Source organism: Perca flavescens, chromosome 15 (assembly GCF_004354835.1).
Source record: "Perca flavescens isolate YP-PL-M2 chromosome 15, PFLA_1.0, whole genome shotgun sequence".
Taxonomy (NCBI): Eukaryota; Metazoa; Chordata; class Actinopteri; order Perciformes; family Percidae; genus Perca; species Perca flavescens.
The window spans coordinates 452,787-480,286 of NC_041345.1; the positions used below are offsets into that span (position 1 = coordinate 452,787).

Genomic DNA, 27,500 nt, shown 5'->3' on the forward strand with positions numbered 1-27,500 from the left:
GACATCAGGTGTATTACTTATAGTATTTGAGGGATATTTCGTTTGAGTTTACTGTAAAAAAAATGTAATAAAGATGATTAAAAAACAGATTTTTGCTTCTTTTTTTTTTACTTCCAGCCTTATATGCAGATGTGAATAGCAGCTAGGTAACGTGTTTCATGGCTCAGAGAATGTTTAAAAGATGCTTTCATTTCCTTGTTCCTCTGCTTGTCTGAAAATTATTCAAATATTCAAATAGCAAAAGATCACTGCGCTTTTTAAAAACATTGTATATGTGGAATCAATTGATTTGAAGATGTAAAGTCCACATGTTATTTTACACAGAGACTGGATTCTCTCATTATGGATGTGCACACATATTGTACATACAAGCAGTAATATTTATAATCAAAACACACTTTATTTATATAGCATTTTCAAAATAAAGGTACAAAGCGCTTAACAAGACAAAAATAAAATTGCAGATAATGAAATGTTATACAATTTTAAAACGGTATAAAAGATATACAACATTGAGCAAGGAGCTACACAAGACAATAATATAAAATAACAGGTTAATGCCATATATGAAATATTTTGGGCATGCCGAATTACTTAATGACTACTTACTTAATGTACAAATATCATTGGCTGTGCTTATTGTGGTTATTAATATGAATTTAGACACCGTGCATTAAAGTTTAGTTTTTTTTCAGTGGAGTTTGGTGTAACCTTTTGCACTTTCGCGCATCCTTACAGGAACTGAAATACAAACGAAAAGAGACAGAACAGAACACAAAGGTTTTATTTTTTACATTCCTAGTAATAAAATACTTCTGGGTGTATTGGAGGTACACCGAATTTATGAATGGTACTTACTGAATGGAGAAATATCATTGACCGTGTTTATGGTTATTGTTATGAATTTAAAGCAAGTGTGCATTAAATGTTACTTTTTTTGAATGGATATTGGTGTAACCCACTCGAGAAGGAACGTCGGGTTAGTATCCAGCTGTTGCACCTGCGCGCATCGTTACCTTTAAGATGCTCGAAGGCAAAGCCTTGTTTTAGCTCGGAGACGTCCCGGGGACCGGGCCGCGGTTGTTTACGACGAAGCACCGTGGTTGTTGTTTTAATTCGACGTAGAGGAATTAACGGACAGAATACATTTCGGATTTCATTATGTGTCGGCCTACCGTGCAGCAGCGGCGGCGGGCGGGGGCGAGAGGGACGGCACGAGACGAGACGAGACGGGGTCCGCGAGGAGGGTGCATGCACAAAATCCTTTCCCTTTAAAGCGGAGAGGGACAGAGGGGGTGAAGGAGAGATAAAAAAAGAAAAGGAAGAAAGACAGAGAGGGAGGGAGGGCGAGAGAGAGGGAGAGCGAGTTTGAAAAAAAGAGAAAGATGTTACCCCGTCGATTGAAACACCGAGGCGGAGCCATGGACCGCAGCCGAGCAGGAGCGCTCTAGTTAGGGGACGAGCTGTACGCAACGCCGAGGCTTGGGACCCGACGCCGCGGCCTTTTTCCGGAGCTATCGCAAAAAAAATAAATGACACTTGCTAACAGCTGCTATGATTAGCCATACATCCTTCTCATCTTCAGTATACAATAATCTCTATTTTGCATGCAATTCACCAAATTTTATTCCAGTAGACATAAGCAAATTATATTAAAATGCACCATTAAAGGAAGCATGATAACCATTGTGTCGCATTTTACAAGAAGCATCTTAGTGCCTGTTTAACGCCAACAGATTGCCATATAAATTCATAATTATCAGCCGAATTACTAATAAGTGTTAGCCGATTTAAGCTAAATATCGTCCGCTGCCATTCTATATGTTGCATTAGTTAAGCCAGGCAGGTAGGGGAGAGATCCAGGCCTCCGATTCAGCTGTAGGAGCGCTCGGTCCTGGGCTCCGGCCCCCTCCTCCCTCCCCTCTCCCCTCTTTGCTCCCGGGGCGCTCAGCTGTTCAGGATGGATACCTCCTGGAGCAATTTCCTCTTTCAGGTAAGTCTTAATTCATGCTGAGGCTGCTTGGTGCTTTGAGTGTTTTTTTGGGGGGAGGAGGAGGGGGAAATGGGAGGAGGATTGGGGGGGTCACAGAGGGGTCAGGGTGAAGCTGGCTTTTGGGTCCCCAGCTGGCAGGTTGGGTTGTAAATCACGAGATTTATCAGGATACATATTAGATAGATTCTTTGGACAAAGATATGATGTTTTCTGAAAGCTTAAAATCTGTGATTGTGGCATTCAGCCTCTTGATTCTTATGCAGGAGTAATTCTGTGTATATTATTTATATATATATATATATATATATATATATATATATATATATATATATATATATATATATATATATATGTATATGTATATGTGGTTAGCCAGCTCATTTCGGACTGTGACGTCACAGTCCGAGCCGATGTTGACCAGCTCACCAGGAGACTGAAGGCGGGACATTCAGAGACCAGATCTCACTTAGAACACCATGGAGGGATTTATTTTAAAGTTTGTATGTGTGTGGAAGCACCAGAGACACAAAAGAACACCCCAAATCAGCAGAAAAAGTGATTTTTTCCTAATATGGGACCTTTAATAACGGCGTTCCTGTTCCCTGTGTTGTTAGACCCCATCGACCCCGAGCCAGGCCGAGACCCCCCTCCAGTCAGACCTGCTCCCGGAGCTCAGCGGCTCGGCTCCGAGTCCTCCGGCCGACCACATGGCCTCGCCTCCGTCCACCGTCGACACGGCCGCCCTCAGCGAGGAGCCGCCACCCGGTGAGACACAGACTCCCACGGGACGCTTGTTGTGGCATTCAGCGGTGGAGGAAGTAATCAGATTACTGCAGTTAAAGTACTGATACCACACTGTAATAATACTCTGGTTCATGTTAAAGTCCTGCAGAGAACACGTTCCTTCAGCTATTGATTGATTGATTTTATAAAATAGGATACAACTATGCACCAAACATTAAAAACAAAACCAAGTCAGGATAAGAGAATAAAGCCCCGAGGCTTGTTTCCGTTGTGGTCCCTTCTGCTACCGTCTGTCAGCGTCTTCAGCAGAATGTGGTTAAAGTATTAAAATATTGTAGAACGTGTAAACGATCCAAACAGTCGTGTGGTGTCTTCCCGTCCAACATGAACTTCTCCTTCTGGGTCAAAATTGAAAAATAACTTTTTTTTCTCACTTTTTAAAAAAACTATTTTATATTTCTGATCAATTTACCTAATTTTAAATGACATTATACCTAATTTTTGAGTAAAAATAAACAGAAATTATGAACTATTTTGACTATTAGTTCATATCAGAGCATGTTGAGGCTGGTTCATGTCCAAGTTTAGTCCAGAGAGAGTTTTAAAACATTTCAACATGGCTATGAATTTGAATAAAACACCCACAATTCAGTGGAAGTAATCATTACTTTTCCCTGAGAACAACATGGATACATATGTTGTAGGAACCCATACCACATACCTGCATGCATCCAGGTTATTTTGGGGCATTTTGGTTGAAAGAAACCATATTTCTGGACCCGAGAGTTACTAGTTACTAAAGTAACTAGTTACTAAAGTAATTAGTAACTAAAATAACTGGTAACTAAAGCTGTAACAGATGAATGTAGCGGAGTAGAAGTAGAAAGTGGCATGAAAAGAAAAGACTCAAGTAAAGTACCTCAACATGTGGACTAAAGTACAGTACTGGAGTACATGTACTCAGTTACATTCCAGCTCTGGGAATACTCTTCAGCACACGTTACTGAGGCTGCTTTATTTACACGGAGCATTTCAAACATCAGCACGGAAAGGCAGTTTAATGATCAGCAATAAAATCAGTCAGATGGAATCAAATGAGAATGCATTGATTATTGATTTAAAATCTCAGAATCAGCTTTATTGGCAGTATGTGTGGACAGGTATCGGACTTTTGCTCGTGTGCTGTCAGTGTGCGTAGACACAACCAGACGTCACAGCTGAACACAACTCGACTCTGACCAAAGACAGGTAGCAGGGCGCCCGGATAGCTCCGTTGGTAGAGTGTGCGCCCATGTTTAGGGGTTTACATCCTCGACTCCGACCTGCGGCCCTTTGCTGCATGTCGTTTCCCCCCCCTCTGTTCTTTATTTCTTCAGCTGTCCTGTCAATAAAGGCCTAAAAATACACAAAAAATAATCCTACACAAAAAAAGTCTTCAATTTGACTTGTTGAAACCTGCAGAAACTCTGCTGCTACTACCAGTCCTTCCAGAAAATGTGGAGTTTTTTTGTGATTTGTTGTGGGCAAAAATCCTTGATTTTTCGGCACGTTTTCTTAAAAAATGCAGTGGAATATGCTCTATATGATATTTATGCAATTTTATGCGATGAATTTGCGGGAACTTGCAAAAATTGCAGTTTGATGAAAAAGAGAAAAAAAATTTGATGATGTTCACGCCCCCAACAGGGGAAAATGGCTGCTCTTGTGTGAAGTAAACGCAAAATGTTTCAACTTTCTGTTAAGATATATTACGGGACTTTTTTGCAACGAAAATGCAGGGATTATGAAATCATGAAAGCCACGCATATTTTGCGCGGAAATCAGAAATTTATGCGGCGAAAGTGCGGCGTATTTGAAAAAATGCGATTATGCATAATCACATTTTTTTGGAGGGACTGACTACAGCACTGGTTCTCAAGATTATTTCAATAATGTACCCCCTTTAAACAGTTTTTTAATCATGTACCCCCTAACCAGCGTGAATAGTTTTTGGTAGAAAAAGAAATGAAGTCTATATATAAAGAGGAACAATACAGCGATGTCAGCGATAGATTTACTAAACAACTGCAACATTCAAATGCATATATATATATATATATTATATAATATATATATATATATATATATATATATTATTTTTTTTTTTTTTATTTTTTTTTTTTTTTAACAAAACCTTGGGAAAAGACGGTAGAAAGAAGGAAGTAAGGCAAGAATAGGTCAAAACAAGCGACACAAAACCTTCAAAAACAGGGACATAAACAGTAGAAGTAACTAGAAAATTCTGCAAGAAATTTTGACAGTGTGCCTACTACTCGGTACACATGTGAATAACACTGGCTAACAGTAAATCTGCTGTTTGACATGTCCTGTAAAGAGAGGACAACATGGCCTACAGTAAAGAGTCTCCATGATAGGAGGTGTGTGAGTGTCAGAACTTGTTGCTATGGTGATTTCCACAATAAGGGAGTAGAGGAGGGAGGGGTAGACAGTATCTTCCATGGGTCAAACATGTCCATTTAATGATAATTATACCTCTTAAGTTTGTCTGTAATTCAAAAACCGATCATCACAAGAAAGATAAAAGTCTGGCGAACGCATTAATGTGGTTTTTATGTTTGTGGTGTCAAATATATGCGACACAGAGCAGGTAACAAACAGGGAACCTTCCAGTCCTTCCAGATATTTGTTTTCATTGTTTCTATTGTCAGTTGGTATGAACAGAGCCAAAAGCTTAAGTCCGGTGGATTCCATAGTCACATGTCTGCCACCGGCACAACATTTCCTACATTGTGACCAACCATGATGGATGAAGAGTGAAAACTGTAGGAGAGAGAGCAATTTGTTTGGAAAGATTTCAGAGAATCGTACTGCAGCTCCCCCCTCTGTCCTCCCCTCTAACTCTCCACATTCCGGCCACATACACACACACTGGAACATCTGAACCGGTCTGAAAACTGGACGATACGTAAACTGTGATTTGGTAGAAACCGTGCTTGATATCAGCATGCCCATTCAGACCAATAAACGCCAAAGTCTCGTCTTTGGTTTAAACTTTTAATTATTTTTCTACATTAAAGTATGGCGATACAGTATGGCCCCAAAAGGGGTCGTTTTGAGCTATGTTAAGCGATTTCACGAAGATTTCCCATTAAAGTCTATGGGAAATTTTGCGGCGTTTTTTTTGCCGATTTCGGGAAAACCGAGCGGTAAATCTCTTTGAAAACACATAGCGCACCATTCCCGAGCATTACACACATTTTGATGTAGTTTGTGTGCATGTGTTGGTAACACACCGTGACTACTAGCGGGACAAAAAAGTGGCGGAATAAGTATGGGGGATAATAGTCAGTGTGCCAATTGCAGCACATCGGCACACTGAACTCCAGCCTTGGAACTGAAAAACAGTTTGCAAAAAATGTCACGTACCCCCTGCAGTCCTCCAAAGTACCCCTAGGGGTACATGTACCCCCATTTGAGAAACTCTGCTACTAGGGTAATATTTAGGTCTTGATTGTATGTGTTTGCTATTGTTTTTAAAGGTGCCATCCAAACAAAGTGATTAATATTAATACCAGCTCTGTGCTGTGTCTGGTAGTCAAACAGTGATTAATATGAATATTAATACCAGCTCTGTGCTGTGTCTGATTAATATTAATACGAGCTCTGTGCTATGTCTGGAGGGACTGACTAGGGTAATATTTAGGTCTTGATTGTATGTGTTTAACCCCTTAACGCCGACTGTCGCTAATTTGCATCAAACCCTTCCATTCTGACTGCAGGCGAGATAGCGTGTGTGTTCCCCCCTATGCCGGTTTGTTTACATGCGATACATACCTAGGAACCTTTTGCATGCACTGGTTTCTCGTAGGACCGGTCGGAGTGGGAGATACATCCGGTTCACGGAAGCGAAATTAACCCTACCCCTACCCCTACACCTAACCCTACCCCTACCCCTAAAGAAACTACTGTCAATGTTAGGGAGTAGGAGAGTGTTTTCTTTCTTGCCGTTGTCAAGATCCATGTATTTGTCAATTACAGTTTAGAAGAACAACTTTGTGACATGAATGAAATCTACTATGTGTTTTATTAATTTTACCATTTTGTAAAGAATTTTACCATAATGCCTGTTGTCGCTAATTTGCATCATACCTAAATTTATATCTATTCCATATGCTATAGACAAATTAACAATCTCAACTTAATTTAGCATCAGCTTGGAGCCAGAAACACACATAATATTTTGTTTATATAATTGTGAATAACTTCAGGCATCAAGGGGTTAATATTGTTCATAAAGGTGCCACCCAAACACAGTGATTAATATGAATATTAATACGAGCTCTGTGCTATGTCTGATTAATATTAATACCAGCTCTGTGCTATGTCTGGAGTTACTGACTAGGGTAATATTAAGGTCTTGATTGTATGTGTTTAATATTGTTCATAAAGGTGCCATCCAAACACAGTGATTAATATTAATATTAATACGAGCTCTGTGCTATGTCTGGAGTTACTGACTAGGGTAATATTAAGGTCTTGATTGTATGTGTTTAATATTGTTCATAAAGGTGCCACCCAAACACAGTGATTAATATGAATATTAATAGGAGCTCTGTGCTGTGTCTGTTAGTCCGAGCTGTGGCCAGGCCGAGCCGGCCGGCCCACGTCTGCTCCACCTGCAACAAGGAGTTCAAGAACAGCTACAACCTGCGGCGGCACCAGTCGGTGCACACGGGCGTCCGCATGAAGGACCGGGCGGCGCGGGAGAAGGAGGACTCCGGGAGGGGGGGCGGGGGAGAAGGTGCCTCTGTCCCTCCTCCAGCTCACGCTGCCCCTGCAGCCAGCGCCTCCCTCGCTGCCCCCCAACGCCACAGACCCCCAGCACGCCAGCCAGGAGAGCCAGGCGGCGTCTGTGTCCATCGCCCCGGCGACCGTAACCATGGCTGCGCCGCCTCAGCCCATCCAGGCAGCTGTTGTTGTTGTGGGCTCCATGGAGCAGGTGGGTCCTGGACACCGGAAACACCTCCACATGTTTTTACGGAGGCCAAAAAAGGCAGAAAATTTAACCCAATCTGAATATTTTTTTATGATCAGTCCTTCCAGAAAAATGCTGAGTTTTTTTGTGATTGTTGAGGCAAAAGTCTTTGATTATGCGGCATGTTTTCTTAAAAAATGTGATGGAATATGTTATATATGATATTTATGCAGTTTTATGCGATGAAATTGCGGGAACTTGCAATAGTGCGGCATATCTGAAAAAATGTAACACTCCCCCCATAAATATGCAGACTTTGGCTGATTATTCGTTGAATTATGCAATCGCATAATCAGGTGTTTTTGGAGGGACTGTATGATGGGTGAAAGTTTTGGAGGTTGTGTGTAAACTAGGGCTGAAGGATATGAGGGAAATATGCAAATAACGTTGTTAAATACCGCGATAACAGTATTAACTGTGATAAATAAACAGATATGTTCTCAGTTCTGCTGCGTTCAGTTTTCTGCTAAAATACAACAAACTGCTTGTTCATAACTAATGAAAGGAAATAATTTCCTACTTTATTTTATTGAACAAATTGAACATAGAATTGAATATAAAAGGCAGCACTAAAAAATAATAATAGTTACATTTTTAAAGTGCGGTTTGTTTTCTGGATAAGTTGTGGCCTGCGGTCCAGATGGAAGCTTTGTCTCTGCAACAGACCTTTTTCACGGCAGACATGTTGACATGTCATAGTAGGACCAGCTCAGGTGTGTTCAGACCATTACTGATGGCTGCATTCCACTTAGGAGAGGTCCTGGTATTAAACCATTACTGATGGCTGCATTCCACTTAGGAGAGACCCTGGTATTAAACCATTACTGATGGCTGCATTCCACTTAGGAGAGACCCTGGTATTAAACCATTACTGATGGCTGCATTCCACTTAGGAGAGGTCCTGGTATTAAACCATTACTGATGGCTGCATTCCACTTAGGAGAGACCCTGGTATTAAACCATTACTGATGGCTGCATTCCACTTAGGAGAGACCCTGGTATTAAACCATTACTGATGGCTGCATTCCACTTAGGAGAGGTCCTGGTATTAAACCATTACTGATGGCTGCATTCCACTTAGGAGAGACCCTGGTATTAAACCATTACTGATGGCTGCATTCCACTTAGGAGAGACCCTGGTATTAAACCATTACTGATGGCTGCATTCCACTTAGGAGAGACCCTGGTATTAAACCATTACTGATGGCTGCATTCCACTTAGGAGAGACCCTGGTATTAAACCATTACTGATGGCTGCATTCCACTTAGGAGAGGTCCTGGTATTGTTCATGCTGACTCACTGAAATATCTTCCTGGGACACTAGATGGAACTGGGCCATCGTTAAGGTTATTAACATCAGCTGTTCCTGCTAGGACAAGTCAACATGTCTGCTGTGATGAAGGTCCATAATCATTTTAGTTGAATGCTGTTAGGGATTAGGGTTAGGGGGTTAGGGGGTTAGGGTTAGGGGGTTAGGGTTAGGGGGTTAGGGTTAGGGGTTTTAAACTGTTTCTGCTAGTTTTAACTGTAAGCTGTCCTTGACTGCTATGAAAGGCTCTGATAAATAAAATGCATCATGTATTATGTATTATTATTATTCAGGGACTCTGTCTTTCTCAATCTTGATAACTTCTCTGCTGCTGCTCCCCAGAACCCCCCACCCCCACCCCCACCCAGGTGAGGAAGAACCATGCCTGCGAGGCGTGCGGGAAGGCCTTCAGAGACGTCTACCACCTGAACCGCCACCGCCTGTCCCACTCGGACGAGAAGCCCTACTCGTGCCCCGTCTGCCAGCAGCGCTTCAAGAGGAAAGACCGGATGAGCTACCACGTCCGCTCGCACCAGGGCGCCGTGGAGAAACCCTACGTCTGTCCGCACTGCGCCAAGGCCTTCTCTCGGTACAGACTCGCATCAGATCGCACATCGTAATCACAGCTTTGTTTCTATTTCTGTAGCGCTTTTTCAGATCCATAAGCTGTTCTGACCACTAAAAACTACTAGTTAAAACTATTCATTACTAAAAATGCAATTTTCTAAATTCCTTAAAGGTGCCCTGCTACATGTACTTCATGACTTTGTGGTGATGTCTGAAGGTCTACCATGGACTCTGTAACTTGGTTACCTTGTTTCAAGCCATTCTAGCGCGGTATAGAAAGCCTGCAGGAAGACTCAGCTCCATTTTTGCCAGTTCTCATTAATATTCAACGAGCTAAGCTGCTTGACTCTGATTGGCTAACACCTAGCCAATGAGAGCCTGGCTGTCAGCATCCTTTACCCAGCGCAACCATTGACATATATAAACTGGACCAGCAGACCCCGTGTCTCTGGTCTGAGACCAGTGGAGGATATCAGAAGTCTGTTTCCCGGTGCTGGCTGAGTGTTACTGAGCAGCCTCCAACTGAGCTTGAAGACGTAGATGTGACGTGAGCAACGTGTCTGAAAGTGTGAAGTCTTCTGGTAGCTGTGAGAGAGAAATCTCAATCATTCCCAATCTCACAGAGACGGAGAGTGTAGGTATATGTAAGGAGATAACATAGACACAGGCTAATTACTGATCACTAACATGCTAGTTAACATTAGTAATTACTGATCACTAACATGCTAGTTAACATTAGTAATTACTGATCACTAACATGCTAGTTAACATTAGTAATTACTGATCACTAGTAATTACTGATCACTAACATGCTAGTTAACATTAGTAATTACTGATCACTAACATGCTAGTTAACATTAGTAATTACTGATCACTAACATGCTAGTTAACATTAGTAATTACTGATCACTAGTAATTACTGATCACTAACATGCTAGTTAACATTAGTAATTACTGATCACTAACATGCTAGTTAACATTAGTAATTATTGATCACTAACATGCTAGTTAACATTACTAATTACTGATCACTAACATGCTAGTTAACATTAGTAATTATTGATCACTAACATGCTAGTTAACATTACTAATTACTGATCACTAACATGCTAGTTAACATTAGTAATTACTGATCACTAACATGCTAGTTAACATTAGTAATTACTGATCACTAACATGCTAGTTAACATTACTAATTAAACCTAAACAGATAATGGAAGTCCAAACTGCCTGTGAGCTTCTCCTGTACTATACGGTAATTCCTCTACTGTGTGACAGTAAGTCTCGTGGTTATGACCCAATCGTTAGCCTATTGTTATAAAAGCGTCTGCTACGGAGCCATAACGTGAGCTACAAGGTAATGGAGCCTTTTATACATTGTCGTGTTTCTTTAGAAATAAACATCGGAGAAATAGAGTCTTTAAACGCTTCAGATGTGAAGTTATTCTCTGTCAAAGTGACGTCAGAATGAATGGGAGTCAATGGGATGCTAACGGGAGGTGATGGCTAGGTAGCAACAAAAAGGAGGTTCGGGTTACGGGATAGGCTTACCCCACTGGTCGGAACCGGGCGAGCTCATGAATAGTAATGAGCTCAGTAGGTAGCAGTTCATTTTCACATTCACAACATATAACACAAACACATATGGAGCTAACAGATTTCAATAAATACAAGTAAAAACGTCTTTGTGTGGCAGGGCACCTTTAAATATTATTAAATATTGTTTACAAAGGTCTCACATTTTGTCATTGTCCTTTTGTGGATGTAGGAATAAATAAATGCCGTAACGTTGCGAAATTAAATGTTTCAATCTACTTTATTATGTATTTATAGTTCCATAACATAAGAGCTCTACATGCGTCTAATATTTTATTCATTTTGTTATTGGAGTATTAAAGTCAGGTAACGTTGGAAGGTTGAAAGCACTTAATTAGAAGTCGCTTTGGATAAAAGGGTCAGCTTAATGACATGTTATGTTATGTTATGTGTTAAAAAGTCTTAAAAATGTAAAACTATGGGCGCCCGGTTAGCTCACCTGGTAGAGCGCGCGCCCATATAGGCTACGTTCAGACTGCAGGCTAAAGGGGCCATGTGAGTAGGTCAGACTTCTTCAGAAGTAGTGTGAACACTCAAATCAGATTTAGACCAACTCCATATGTGGTCCTGAATCAGACCCAGGTCAGATGTAGACCACTTCCATATGTGGTCCTGAATCAGACCCAGGTCAGATGTAGACCAACTCCATATGTGGTCCTGAATCAGACCCAGGTCAGATGTAGACCACTTCCATATGTGGTCCTGAATCAGACCCAGGTCAGATGTAGACCAACTCCATATGTGGTCCTGAATCAGACCCAGGTCAGATGTAGACCACTTCCATATGTGGTCCTGAATCAGACCCAGTTCAGATGTAGACCAACTCCATATGTGGTCCTGAATCAGACCCAGGTCAGATGTAGACCAACTCCATATGTGGTCCTGAATCAGACCCAGGTCAGATGTAGACCACCTCCATATGTGGTCCTGAATCAGACCCAGGTCAGATGTAGACCACTTCCATATGTGGTCCTGAATCAGACCCAGGTCAGATGTAGACCACCTCCATATGTGGTCCTGAATCAGACCCAGGTCAGATGTAGACCACCTCCATATGTGGTCCTGAATCAGAACCAGGTCTGATGAAGGAGGATTTGATGAGACTTTCTTCATCGATATTTGTCCCAATGATGCTCCAGCGGGAGTTAGCCCGAGACACAGACAGTAACATTAAAACCTAGACCAGGTCTACAACATGGAGACCAGTGATGGAGCAAGATGGAGGGAGAGGGAGGGGTTGGACCTCATTACTCTGCATCCAATCAGACCTCTTGCAGTGAATTTGCAGCCATAACTCTGTGTGTCTGTTGTTCTCTTCATTCTTCTCCTCCTCAGCACCTGCTCATTAATGTTACGGCTGTGTGTGGAGATGAAATATCTGGTAGGTGGTAACACCAGGATGTCTTGTGTTGTCTTTCAGCCCGGACCACCTGAACAGCCACGTCCGACAGGTGCACTCCACCGAGAGACCCTTCAAGTGCACGGTAACCTCCTCATCTGTTCACTGGAGTCAACCTACAGTACAGGCCAAACGTTTGGACACACCTTCTCACTGAAGGCATCAAAACTATGAATGAACACATATGGAATTATGTACTTAACAAAAAAGTGTGAAATAACTGAAAACATGTCTTATATTTTAGATTCCTCAAAGTAGCCACCCTTTGCTTTTTTTGATAACTCTGCAAACCCTTGGTGTTCTCTCAATGAGCTTCATGAGGTAGTCACCTGAAATGGTTTTACCTTCACAGGTGTGCTTTGTCAGGGTTCATTAGTGGAATTATTTCCCTTATTAATAAAAAAGCAAAGGGTGGCTACTTTGAATAATCTAAAATACCTGTACCTGTACATGTACCTCTGAGATGTAGAGGAGTATGAGTAGAAAGTTACTACAAAGATGGATTAGATCCAGAGTGCCTCTGGTTTGTCTCCTGCTGCTTTCACTAGCATGTATCTGTGCACGTGTTTGACTCTCACTAGCATGTATCTGTGCACGTGTTTGACTCTCACTAGCATGTATCTGTGCACGTGTTTGACTCTCACTAACATGTATCTGTGCACGTGTTTGACTCTCACTAACATGTATCTGTGCATGTTTGACTCTCACTAACATGTATCTGTGCACGTGTTTGACTCTCACTAGCATGTATCTGTGCACGTGTTTGACTCTCACTAGCATGTATCACTACGTGTTTGACTCTCACTAGCATGTATCTGTGCACGTGTTTGACTCTCACTAGCATGTATCTGTGCACGTGTTTGACTCTCACTAGCATGTTTATCTGTGTATCTGTGTTTGACTCTCACTAGCATGTATCTGTGCGTGTTTGACTCTCACTAACATGTATCTGTGCACGTGTTTGACTCTCACTAGCATGTATCTGTGCACGTGTTTGACTCTCACTAGCATGTATCTGTGCACGTGTTTGACTCTCACTAGCATGTATCTGTGCACGTGTTTGACTCTCACTAGCATGTATCTGTGCACGTGTTTGACTCTCACTAGCATGTATCTGTGCACGTGTTTGACTCTCACTAGCATGTATCTGTGCACGTGTTTGACTCTCACTAGCATGTATCTGTGCACGTGTTTGACTCTCACTAGCATGTATCTGTGCACGTGTTTGACTCTCACTAGCATGTATCTGTGCACGTGTTTGACTCTCACTAGCATGTGTTTGACTCTCACTAGCATGTATCTGTGCACGTGTTTGACTCTCACTAGCATGTATCTGTGCACGTGTTTGACTCTCACTAACATGTATCTGTGCACGTGTTTGACTCTCACTAGCATGTATCTGTGCACGTGTTTGACTCTCACTAGCATGTATCTGTGTGTTTGACTCTCACTAGCATGTGTATCTGTGCACGTGTTTGACTCTCACTAACATGTATCTGTGCACGTGTTTGACTCTCACTAGCATGTATCTGTGCACGTGTTTGACTCTCACTAACATGTATCTGTGCACGTGTTTGACTCTCACTAGCATGTATCTGTGCACGTGTTTGACTCTCACTAGCATGTATCTGTGCACGTGTTTGACTCTCACTAGCATGTATCTGTGCACGTGTTTGACTCTCACTAGCATGTATCTGTTTGACTCTCACTAACATGTATCTGTGCGTGTTTGACTCTCACTAGCATGTATCTGTGCACGTGTTTGACTCTCACTAGCATGTATCTGTGCACGTGTTTGACTCTCACTAACATGTATCTGTGCACGTGTTTGACTCTCACTAGCATGTATCTGGCTGAAAGCCTCCACATCTTCTGCCGAAGGCTAAAAACACATCTCTTCCGACTACACCTCGGATCTCTGTGTAGCTTAGCTTATTTAAAGCTAATGTTCTGGCTCTTACTACTTGTTGTCTGGAGATTGAACCTCCACAGTTGAAAGCACTTAATTGTAAGTCTTTTTGAATAAAAGCGTCAGCTAAATGACATGTCATGTAATGTACTGTATCTGTGCACGTGTCCTTGTCTCCCCCCAGACGTGCACGTCGGCGTTCGCCACGCGGGACCGTCTGCGCGCCCACCTGGTCCGCCACGAGGAGAAGGTGCCGTGTCACATCTGTGGGAAGTTGCTGTCAGCCGCGTACATCACGGACCACATGAGGGTCCACAACCAGTCGCAGCACCACGCCTGCCACCTCTGCAACCGCAGTAAGGCCACCACTGGCTAATATTCACCACTGGCTAATATTCACCACTGGCTAATATTCACCACTGGCTAATATTCACCACTGGCTAATATTCACCACTGGCTAATATTCACCACTGGCTAATATTCACCACTGGCTAATATTCACCACTGGCTAATATTCACCACTGGCTAATATTCACCACTGGCTAATATTCACCACTGGCTAATATTCACCACTGGCTAATATTCACCACTGGCTAATATTCACCACTGGCTAATATCCACCACTGGCTAATATTCACCACTGGCCAATATTCACCACTGGCCAATATTCACCACTGGCTAATATTCACCACTGGCTAATATTCACCACTGGCCAATATCCACCACTGGCTAATATTCACCACTGGCTAATATTCACCACTGGCTAATATTCACCACTGGCTAATATCCACCACTGGCTAATATTCACCACTGGCCAATATTCACCACTGGCCAATATTCACCACTGGCTAATATTCACCACTGGCCAATATCCACCACTGGCCAATATTCACCACTGGCTAATATTCACCACTGGCCAATATTCACCACTGGCCAATATCCACCACTGGCCAATATTCACCACTGGCCAATATCCACCACTGGCTAATATTCACCACTGGCTAATATCCACCACTGGCCAATATTCACCACTGGCCAATATCCACCACTGGCTAATATCCACCACTGGCTAATATTCACCACTGGCCAATATTCACCACTGGCTAATATTCACCACTGGCCAATATTCACCACTGGCCAATATTCACCACTGGCTAATATTCACCACTGGCTAATATTCACCACTGGCCAATATTCACCACTGGCTAATATTCACCACTGGCCAATATCCACCACTGGCCAATATTCACCACTGGCTAATATTCACCACTGGCCAATATCCACCACTGGCCAATATTCACCACTGGCTAATATTCACCACTGGCCAATATTCACCACTGGCCAATATTCACCACTGGCTAATATTCACCACTGGCCAATATCCACCACTGGCTAATATTCACCACTGGCTAATATTCACCACTGGCCAATATTCACCACTGGCCAATATCCACCACTGGCTAATATCCACCACTGGCCAATATCCACCACTGGCTAATATCCACCACTGGCTAATATCCACCACTGGCCAATATCCACCACTGGCTAATATCCACCACTGGCTAATATCCACCACTGGCCAATATTCACCACTGGCTAATATTCACCACTGGCTAATATTCACCACTGGCCAATATTCACCACTGGCTAATATTCACCACTGGCCAATATTCACCACTGGCTAATATTCACCACTGGCCAATATTCACCACTGGCTAATATCCACCACTGGCCAATATTCACCACTGGCCAATATTCACCACTGGCTAATATTCACCACTGGCTAATATTCACCACTGGCTAATATCCACCACTGGCTAATGTTCACCACTGGCCAATATCCACCACTGGCTAATGTTCACCACTGGCTAATATTCACCACTGGCCAATATCCACCACTGGCTAATATTCACCACTGGCTAATATTCACCACTGGCCAATATTCACCACTGGCCAATATCCACCACTGGCTAATATCCACCACTGGCCAATATCCACCACTGGCCAATATCCACCACTGGCTAATATCCACCACTGGCCAATATTCACCACTGGCTAATATTCACCACTGGCCAATATTCACCACTGGCTAATATTCACCACTGGCCAATATTCACCACTGGCCAATATTCACCACTGGCCAATATTCACCACTGGCTAATATTCACCACTGGCCAATATCCACCACTGGCTAATATTCACCACTGGCCAATATTCACCACTGGCTAATATCCACCACTGGCTAATATTCACCACTGGCCAATATTCACCACTGGCTAATATCCACCACTGGCTAATATCCACCACTGGCCAATATTCACCACTGGCCAATATTCACCACTGGCTAATATTCACCACTGGCCAATATTCACCACTGGCCAATATTCACCACTGGCTAATATTCACCACTGGCCAATATTCACCACTGGCCAATATTCACCACTGGCTAATATTCACCACTGGCCAATATCCACCACTGGCTAATATTCACCACTGGCCAATATTCACCACTGGCTAATATTCACCACTGGCTAATATTCACCACTGGTTAATATTCACCACTGGTTAATATTCACCACTGGCTAATATTCACCACTGGCTAATATTCACCACTGGCTAATATTCACCACTGGCTAATATTCACCACTGGCCAATATTCACCACTGGCCAATATTCACCACCGGCCAATATTCACCACTGGCTAATATTCACCACTGGCCAATATTCACCACCGGCCAATATTCACCACTGGCCAATATTCACCACTGGCTAATATTCACCACTGGCCAATATTCACCACTGGCCAATATTCACCACTGGCCAATATTCACCACTGGCCAATATTCACCACTGGCTAATATTCACCACTGGCTAATATTCACCACTGGCCAATATTCACCACTGGCCAATATTCACCACTGGCTAATATTCACCACTGGCTAATATTCACCACTGGCCAATATTCACCACTGGCTAATATTCACCACTGGCTAATATTCACCACTGGCCAATATTCACCACTGGCTAATATTCACCACTGGCTAATATTCACCACTGGCCAATATTCACCACTGGCCAATATTCACCACTGGCCAATATTCACCACTGGCCAATATTCACCACTGGCTAATATTCACCACTGGCTAATATTCACCACTGGCTAATATTCACCACTGGCTAATATTCACCACTGGCCAATATTCACCACTGGCTAATATTCACCACTGGCTAATATTCACCACTGGCTAATATTCACCGCTGGCTAATATTCCCCACTGGCCAATATTCAATAATGTGCAATAACCCACACTTGCATATTAAAGGTTGAAAATATGACCGTTGACCGGTTCTGATCTGGCCCAACTAAACAGACTTAATCCTGACTCCAGTTCTATGGTCACTACACCCTGTAAGTGTTCGTTTAAATGGTAGACCAGAATCAAATCAAGACACAGGATTCACTTTAGATAAGTTATATCAAAAATTTACTGAAGAATGATATGGCAATCTACAATTACGTGTACACTGATCAGATACTACAGTACAAGTCTATCTCTCTCCTAGCAAACAGACAGAGTCCCGTCCAGCGTTTGATGCCGGCTAACTCAAACCCTCATTTTTTTATCCATTTCTGTCCCATCTTCTGGTGGTGCTGTCATCAGTTTGGATCCAGTCCAGATCTTCTGGCTCCAGCTGGCTCCTAACACATGTGGCACAATGTATGAAAACGTTACCTCGGCTTCTCCCATTCTCAGGTCAAAAGAGACAAGCTGTTACTGTTGGATTTGAATACCTGTGTGTTCTTAATCTTCTGCAGACTTAGGGAGTTGCGTGAGAGCTGAGGTCACTTTCATACTCCATGCTACACTTCTCGCGCTTTCAAAACACTTCTCCATTGTCGTCTGTGCCTCCCCCCGGTCAGAGGAGACCTTTCTCAATTCCCAATCATTCCCCCGGGTGCCAATATCCCACACTCCCTTTATAATGTCTCATCACTTTAAAAACCAGATGGCCTCTCATAACCCAGAGAAGCAGAGACGACAAGGTCGGCTCACAAACTCTAAAACCTTTATTCTCACCAAATATATTCCTACAGTATCGCACTGTATATAAAACCATATTTATAGTTTTATAAGTTTACCTTACCGCCCTTTTTCTTGTTGTTATATTTAATTTTACGTACATGTTGGAAAAGGAGTTTCTTTTAATCTCGTTGTACATATGTATAGTGACGATAAAAGGAATTCTATTTTATTCTAGTCCCAGGAAGAGACTCAAACTGGTGCTGCAGGTTTGACTCATTCAACCACAGCTGTTTCTAGCTGTAAGACTCCATCTACACTACTATGTTTTGGTTTAAAACTAATATCTTTTGCCAAGTTTCCGCCTAGGGTTGGGTACCAAGACCCAGGGATAACACGGCACCGGTGCCTAAACAGCCGGTATCTACCAGACCGAATAGCAACGTTGATTTCGGTGCTTTGTTTCGTTTCGCTTTGCTGCTAGCCTTGTCTGGACACATGGATGTTTCCCATGAAAATAAATATATACTGATCTGATTACAGCAAAGACAACATCAGCAGTATTGATGACAGAATAGACTCCAGAATATTTCCTTCTGGATTGACAGGTGACATATTACAAAATCGATAATTATTATTATTGTTTTAAATTACATTTATATGGACTGTTTTGGATAGAGGATTTTTTATAGAGCACTTTTCTAGTCTCAACTAGCTTTTACATAGTACAGGAACCATTCACACACATTCACGCCATGCAAGATGCCACCTGCTCATCCGATAATCATTCACACATATTTACCCTCTGATGGAGCAGCATCGGGGGCAACTCGGGGTTCAGTGTCTTGCCCAAGGACACTTCGACATGGGACTGCATGTATTTGTGTCTAAATGACATATAAACATCTTTTCCTATTCTATTATGTCTGGAAACTCTTCCAACACGCTGGGGTGTGGCTTGAAGAACAGGCGCCAGTCCTATTTCTAGCTGCACGAGTTTTCTGAGCCGAGTCTAACCTGTTACCATGGGAGCCCAACACCACATGAGACTAAAGAAGAGTTTACCTGCAACAACCTTTGTGCTAAATAATTGTTTTCACTACAACATTGTTGTTGTGATTGTTAGGTGTCAAAATCGCGATAATAATTTGATTAATTGGAGCCCTGCTTTCATTTATAGTGTGTCACAATATTTCTGTAATAGAAGAGGCTTATTTAAAAGAATTTATATATCCATATACAGTACAGGCCAAAAGTTTGGACACACCTTCTCATTCAATGTGTTAATTTATTTTCATGACTATTTACATTGTAGATTCTCACTGAAGGCATCAAAACTATGAATGAACACATATGGAATTATGTACTTAACAAAAAAGTGTGAAATAACTGAAAACATGTCTTATATTTTAGATTCTTCAAAGTAGCCACCCTTTGCTTTTTTTGATAACTCTGCAAACCCTTGGTGTTCTCTCAATGAGCTTCATGAGGTAGTCACCTGAAATGGTTTTACCTTCACAGGTGTGCTTTGTCAGGGTTCATTAGTGGAATTATTTCCCTTATTAATAAAAAAGCAAAGGGTGGCTACTTTGAAGAATCTAAAATATAAGACATGTTTTCAGTTATTTCACACTTTTTTGTTAAGTACATAATTCCATATGTGTTCATTCATAGTTTTGATGCCTTCAGTGAGAATCTACAATGTAAATAGTCATGAAAATAAAAAGGAAACGCATTGAATGAGAAGGTGGGTCCAAACTTTTGGCCTGTATGTATATGTGTGTGTATATATGTATATATATATATATATATATATATATGTGTGTGTGTGTGTACTGTATATATACAGAGGAAGTGTTTGTGTGTCTTCCAGGCTTCACCACGCTGACCTACCTGCGCGTCCACGCCCAGAAGCACCACGGCCAGGAGTGGAAGGAGAGTGGCGGGGCTCGGGGGGGCTTTGGCGGGACGGGGGCCGGGGGGGTGCTGCTCTGCCAGCTGTGCGGGGTGCAGTGCAAGACGGTCACGCAGCTCCAGGGCCACATGGGCACCCACGGGGGCCAGGGGGACCCCGGCGTGGGCCCGGGGGACCCCGGCGGGGACCAGACCAGCGTGGCCGGCCCCGTGGGAACCACCAGCGTGGCTGTCACCGTGTCCAGCGCCAGCACCGTGGGACTGCTGGTCACGGACTGCTCCGGTATCGCCCCCCAGGCTCACAGCTAGCAGGCTGGGGGGGTGGGGGGGGGGGGGGGGGGGGGGGGAGGGGACAACGAGGACGAGAGAACCAGAGAGGCAGCATCCAATCAGGTGGGTGAACCATTCGTCTGTTATCACCTCCTTCTCCATTTAACTCCGAAAATGCAACAAGCAGATCAGCAATGTTAGTGGTGCAAGATATATCGGCCGCCGATATAATATCGGCCGATATGGTCATTTTTTTATATATATATATTTATATAATTATATAAATATACATTTTTTCTTCTGAAAATCTGATGACAGTCATATTTTGCACACAGGTACAGGTGCCTAATATCAGTCATTTCGGAAAATAAATCAAAAAGTAAAAAAGAAAATGCTTCAACTGGTGCAAAATGCTGCTGCTCGCTTTTTAACAAATACATCTAGACATGCACACATCACCCCCGTTCTCCACAGAATACATTTCTCCCTTTGTGTCTCAGAATAGATTTTAAGATTTTATTGTTTGTTTTCAAGGCCTTAAACGGCCTGGCCCGGAGGATTTTTAACTTTGCGGGAGCACAACCGGTCATTGCGTTCTTCAAATCAGCGAGTTTTAGAAGTGCCGAGGTCAAGGTATAAACGGTGGGGGTGATCAGGCTTTTACAGTTGCTGCCCCGAGACCCTGGAACAAGTGGAATTAGAAAGCTACCGTTAGCTAACGAGCAGCAGCCGGCCGTTCGGTCCCGCTGTAGGAGGACTCATTTACCGAAAGAACAGCTGACAGCCGGGACAGGCTCCGTCTGGTTAACACCAGTTCTTATCAGGGACTGGCCTTCCTTTGCTGTACCATTCTGGCTGCTGTCTGGAGATTCCTTCATGAACAACTCGTATTCTTCCAGATGTTTCAGACCAGATGTTGTAACAGAGGCCATGTTGTGTATAGTTTAGGGTCCTCGCCACCACCAGACCAATCAGCATTGAGCAGATTGAACATGTAGCTGGACTTGAATGGTCTTCTTTAGACTGAAAGTTCTGCCAAACAACAACTAGTTCTGATCACCAGATCCATGTCCACTTCCTCACAGCCTGCTGCCGTTGCTAGGTTGCTACTGCATAGCTAGCTCCAACTACGTCATTACGTCGACCACATTACATAGTAACCATAGATATATACATAGATAGATACATGTATATATCTATGTGAAGTAACCAGATGGTTCAGTCCAACATGGGTGCGTGTCAGTTTTGTTTGCAATGGAACGTTCTGTTGAGTTTCTCCTCTCGTTACTTCTATACTCTTTGGCCAGAGCAGAAACTCAACACAACGTTCGTCTCTTTTTCTCGAGCTTCGCCTCTCGTTACTTCTCTTTGGTACCGTTCGGTTCGGTCGAAAAAAATTCTGACGTTCGGCAGTACCCGAACTCCGTCAAAAAGCCCAAAGTTCTGCCGAATTCCGAACCAAAACTCTGAGTTCGGAGCATCCCTAATTTATTACTTTGCCACATCTCAGACAGCTCCGGTTGGCGTGCACCAGGCAAATCCACCGTTATAATAGCAATCTGCCATGGAACAAGCCTGCTCTTAAAGGGAATGTGAGATGACGCTCTGATTGGTTATTTTCACATTAAGCCCAAACCACACCTAGCTCCTTTACTTCACTACTAGATTTCAACACATCAATCACTCTCTTGCACACATATTGCCAGCGTGCCCTTGGTTAAGGTCCCTAAGGTGCCTAAGGTTGCCGACCCCTGCTCTACAGTCACTACTCACTCTGAAGATAATCACCATCACTCTCTCACTCACTCTACCACACACACACACACACACACACACACACACACACACACACATATATACACACACATATATATATACATATATATATATATATATATATATATATATATATATATATATATATATATATATATATATATATATATATATATATATATATATATATATATATATATATATATATATATATATATATATATATATATATATATATATATATATATATATATATATATATATATATATATATATATATACATACATACATATATATATATATATATATATATATATATATATATATATATATATATATATATATATATATATATATATGTATATATATATATATATATATATATATATATGTATGTATATATATACATTGTATATTCTCACTGAAGGCATCAAAACTATGAATGAACACATATGGAATTATGTACTTAACAAAAAAGTGTGAAATAACTGAAAACATGTCTTATTTTTTAGATTCTTCAAAGTAGCCACCCTTTGCTTTTTTTGATAACTCTGCAAACCCTTGGTGTTCTCTCAATGAGCTTCATGAGGTAGTCACCTGAAATGGTTTTACCTTCACAGGTGTGCTTTGTCAGGGTTCATTAGTGGAATTATTTCCCTTATTAATAAAAAAGCAAAGGGTGGCTACTTTGAAGAATCTAAAATATAAGACATGTTTTCAGTTATTTCACACTTTTTTGTTAAGTACATAATTCCATATGTGTTCATTCATAGTTTTGATGCCTTCAGTGAGAATCTACAATGTAAATAGTCATGAAAATAAAAAGGAAACACATTGATTGAGAAGGTGTGTCCAAACTTTTGGCCTGAACTGTATATATATATATAAATATACACACACACACACACACACGCAACCTTCAAACTACGCCCCTCTATGCCATTAAAGCCTAAACTATTTTAATGAGACCTGTTAATAAAGTGGTTCTGTTTGTTCCTGCAGAGTCTTTGCCGACTGGCAGAAGTGGACATAGACCGGGGGGGGGGGCCTGTCTGTCCTCCCCAGCCGAGGGGGGGCTGTCTGTCCTCCCCAGCCGGGGGGGGGGGGCTGTCTGTCCTCCCCCAGCGTTGTTTCACGGATGTTTCTGACCTTTTTACTTCCCGCTCCATTGGCGGCGTCAAACTGCTGACCTGCCACGAACTCTGAGAGACCCTTTGGGACCAGTCCAGGTCCAGGACAGACCAGTCCAGGTCCAGGACAGACTGGCTGGACCAGAGACCCTTTGGGACCAGTCCAGGTCCAGCACAGACCAGTCCAGTTCCAGGACAGACTGGCTGGACCAGAGACCCTTTGGGACCAATCCAGGTCCAGGACAGACTGGCTGCACCAGAGACCCTTTGGGACCAGTCCAGGTCCAGGACAGACCAGTCCAGGTCCAGGACAGACTGGCTGGACCAGAGACCCTTTGGGACCAGTCCAGGTCCAGGACAGACCATAAGGAGACCTCTGTGTGTGTGTTCTGATTCCTGTGGTTAGCGGTTAGCTCTTTCTATTTGCTATCATGTCGTAGTCCCAGCGTGTCCTGACTTTGTAACGCCGTTGGATGTTTTTAGATCATTTCTATTCCATGATGTCAGAGTTTATCGACCTAAAGACATAACACGACTTAGATGAGTCTAACTTCTTACTGAACCGTGTCCAGTTGGTCCGGTTCTTCAGAGCAGGGATGTTTCTAGGGATGTAACGGTACCCTCCACTCACCACGCCATTCACCATTTCACAGCTCTTCTTAAACTCACCCTTTTAGGCTATTTGCATATAACTGATCACACACTGTGTGTGTGTGTGTGTGTGTGTGTGTGTGTGTGTGTGTGTGTGTCTGTTTTACTATATTTGTGGGGTCCAAAAACCGGGGACTACAGTATACTTGTGGGGTCTGCACAGCCTCGTGGGGACCAAAATGCTGGTCCCCACGAGTTTAAAGGGCTGTTTGAGGGTTAAGACTTGGTTTTAGGATTAGGATTAGAATTAAGTTATGATTAGGGTGAGGGTAAGGGTTAAGGTTAGGCATTTAGTTGTGATGGTTAAGGTTAGGGTAAGGGTTAAGGTTAGGCATTTAGTTGTGATGGTTAAGGTTAGGGTAAGTGGCTAGGGAATGCATTATGTCAATGACAAGTCCCCACAAAGATAGTGAAACAGACTTGGAGTGTGTGTGTGTGTGTGTGTGTGTGTGTGTGTGTGTGTGTGTGTGTGTGTGTGTGTGTGTGTGTGTGTGTGTGTGTGTGTGTGTGTGTGTGTGTGTTTTAATACTTTAACTACATTCTCCTGATGATACTTTAACTGAGTAACTTTAACTGTAACACACTATTTGTACAGAGTGGTATTAGTACTTTTACTGCTGTAATCTAGTGGTATTAGTACTTTTACTTAAATAAAGGATCTGAATACTTCTTCCAGCTCTGTTGTAGCTGAACTTGTGCTGAATAGAAATAATACTGCTCACATTTGTTGAAATGACAAAAATATGAGAGCTGCCAAAATCCTCTGTGTCTCAGACCTCAGAGGGTTTAATAACAAAAATAATTAATTTGATTTCTAAAACAAATTCCACATCAAAATATCAAAAAAATAAGTAAATAAATAGAAAAGAATCTCTTCAAATAAATATACTAAGAAGGCGTAGTGACATCTAAAGTCAGACTTAAATCTAACGGAGATTATACTCTAGAACTGCATCAAAATTCAGTTTTTATCTCAACCGGTTCATATCTTTCATCATTTAAGTCCATTCTCAGCTGATTCACGATGCATCGTTACATCCCAAGTAGTTTCAGATGGGCCATCGTGTATATATACACTAAACTAATAGCTGTTTGTGTATGTTTTTCCATGAACGTTGAATGTGCATAACTTCTCTGCTTCATATGGTCTTTGCTCTGTCTCTGGATGCTGATTTGTAATTCTTAAAAACAGGTAAATTGTAATTAGTAAGTATACCTTGGTGACACATTTTCTGTGGCTGATTGTACTTGATGCATAGTGCATAGCGCCTCGTTACTACTGTAATAAAAAGCAGTCAAATGCATGAGTGGATTCAAGTGGAAGTGATCTTCATGAGTGTCTGCGACATAGCTAGATCTGTCTCCACAGAGCTGCGGAGGAAGGTCTGGCTACACCACACGTGCATTCTGGGATAGGAGAAGAAAAGCCTCATAAAGCCCCCAAAAAGATGGCAAAAAGATTCCTGAGACATCATAGAAAAAAGCGACAAAACTGATGAAAAAAAAAAGTGGAAAAAAACTCTGAAAAACCAATAAAATTGTCTAAAAAAATGTCAGAAAAAGTGACAAAATCATCGAAAAAAATATACAAAATTAGGTGGGACAAAATTTATTGTGAGCCTAAATATATATAAATATTTAGGAGGGCTCTACACCAATCACAACCGTTGAGGAGGGCTCTACACCAATCACAGCCGTTGAGGAGGGCTCTACACCAATCACAACTGTTGAGGAGGGCTCTACACCAATCACAACTGTTGAGGAGGGCTCTACACCAATCACAACCGTTGAGGAGGGCTCTACACCAATCACAACCATTAAGGAGGGCTCTACACCAATCACAACCGTTGATGAGGGCTCTACACCAATCACAACCGTTGAGGAGGGCTCTACAGGAAGCCAGAGGAGTGAGGCCAAGACGGGTGTAATGTGGTCATGCTTTTTGGTCCTGGTTAAAAGTCGAGCTGCTGCGTTCTGGACTAACCGTAACCGTAAAGTGATGAACACAGGAATGCATCAATAATTAGAATACCATAATATGGTATAGATTGGTATGCAGAATGAGGACTTTTTCTTTTGGTACTTTAAAGGTGTTAAAAGGTCACTTTATGAGGTTTTTTAACATTAATATGAGTTCCCCCAGCCTGCCTATGGTCCCCCAGTGGCTAGAAATGGTGATAGGTGTAAACCGAGCCCTGGCTATCCTGCTCTGCCTTTGAGAAAATGAAAGCTCAGATGGACCAATCAGGAATCTTCTCCGTAATAGTTACAGACACAGAAATGGCACATCCTAAGGAAAGCTCATTGTGGGACTGGCTCTAGTGGCTGTAATTCTGCACCAAGTCTGAATTTGGGATCCAGTATTAGGGGACCACTAAGGTCTATATAAAAGAGACTTCAGATACAGTATTAGGGGACCACTAAGGTCTATATAAAAGAGACTTCAGATACAGTATTAGGGGACCACTAAGGTCTATATAAAAGAGACTTCAGATACAGTATTAGGGGACCACTAAGGTCTATATAAAAGAGACTTCAGATACAGTATTAGGGGACCACTAAGGTCTATATAAAAGAGACTTCAGATACAGTATTAGGGGACCACTAAGGTCAGGACTTTTACCTGCAAAAGAGTATTTCTATACTGTAAAAGATCAGAGTGCTTCTTCCACCTGTGGAGAAATAAGATGAATTAGTTAGTAGTTCAAAACTCCAACAGTATTAAATGCATTAATAATAATAATCTAATGATATATAACAGTTTATACGTACATTATTTCTTCATCTTCATCTTAATTCATTTTTGAAATTTATTTTTAATTTATTTGAAATCATTTTTATTAATTTTTAATTATTTCGATTCAAATTCTAAATGTTTAATTATTTTTTTAATCTTTTTTAATTTATTTTTTAAGAATTGCAGTTTATTTTTAAATATTTTGATTTATTTTTCATATTTTTAATTCCCTTTTAATCGTTTTATTTTATACAGCCACAGGGGACATTTTTAATACTTTTAATACTTTAACTATATACATACATTTACACTAACGGAGTATTTTTACAGTGTGGTATCAGTACTGCAGCAAAGTATCCGAGTACTTCCAGCTCTGACTGAAGCTAACCCGTTAGCATCGTTAGCATTGTTTACAGCAGAGTATCCGGGTACTTCCAGCTCTGACT

At 41.9% G+C, this 27,500-nt stretch overlaps 1 protein-coding gene across 1 annotated transcript; it reads left to right on the forward strand.

Annotated features, from left to right (window-relative positions):
- The first annotated feature begins 1,006 nt into the window (after nucleotides 1–1,006).
- Nucleotides 1,007–20,798, forward strand: LOC114569255 (myc-associated zinc finger protein-like). The gene is made up of 7 exons (XM_028599069.1): nucleotides 1,007–1,993; nucleotides 2,608–2,758; nucleotides 7,368–7,790; nucleotides 9,425–9,671; nucleotides 12,666–12,729; nucleotides 14,738–14,909; nucleotides 20,449–20,798. The coding sequence occupies exons 1-7, from the start codon at nucleotides 1,961–1,963 to the stop codon at nucleotides 20,796–20,798; spliced, it is 1,440 nt and encodes a 479-aa protein (XP_028454870.1). The 5' UTR covers nucleotides 1,007–1,960.
- The last annotated feature ends 6,702 nt before the right edge of the window (nucleotides 20,799–27,500 follow it).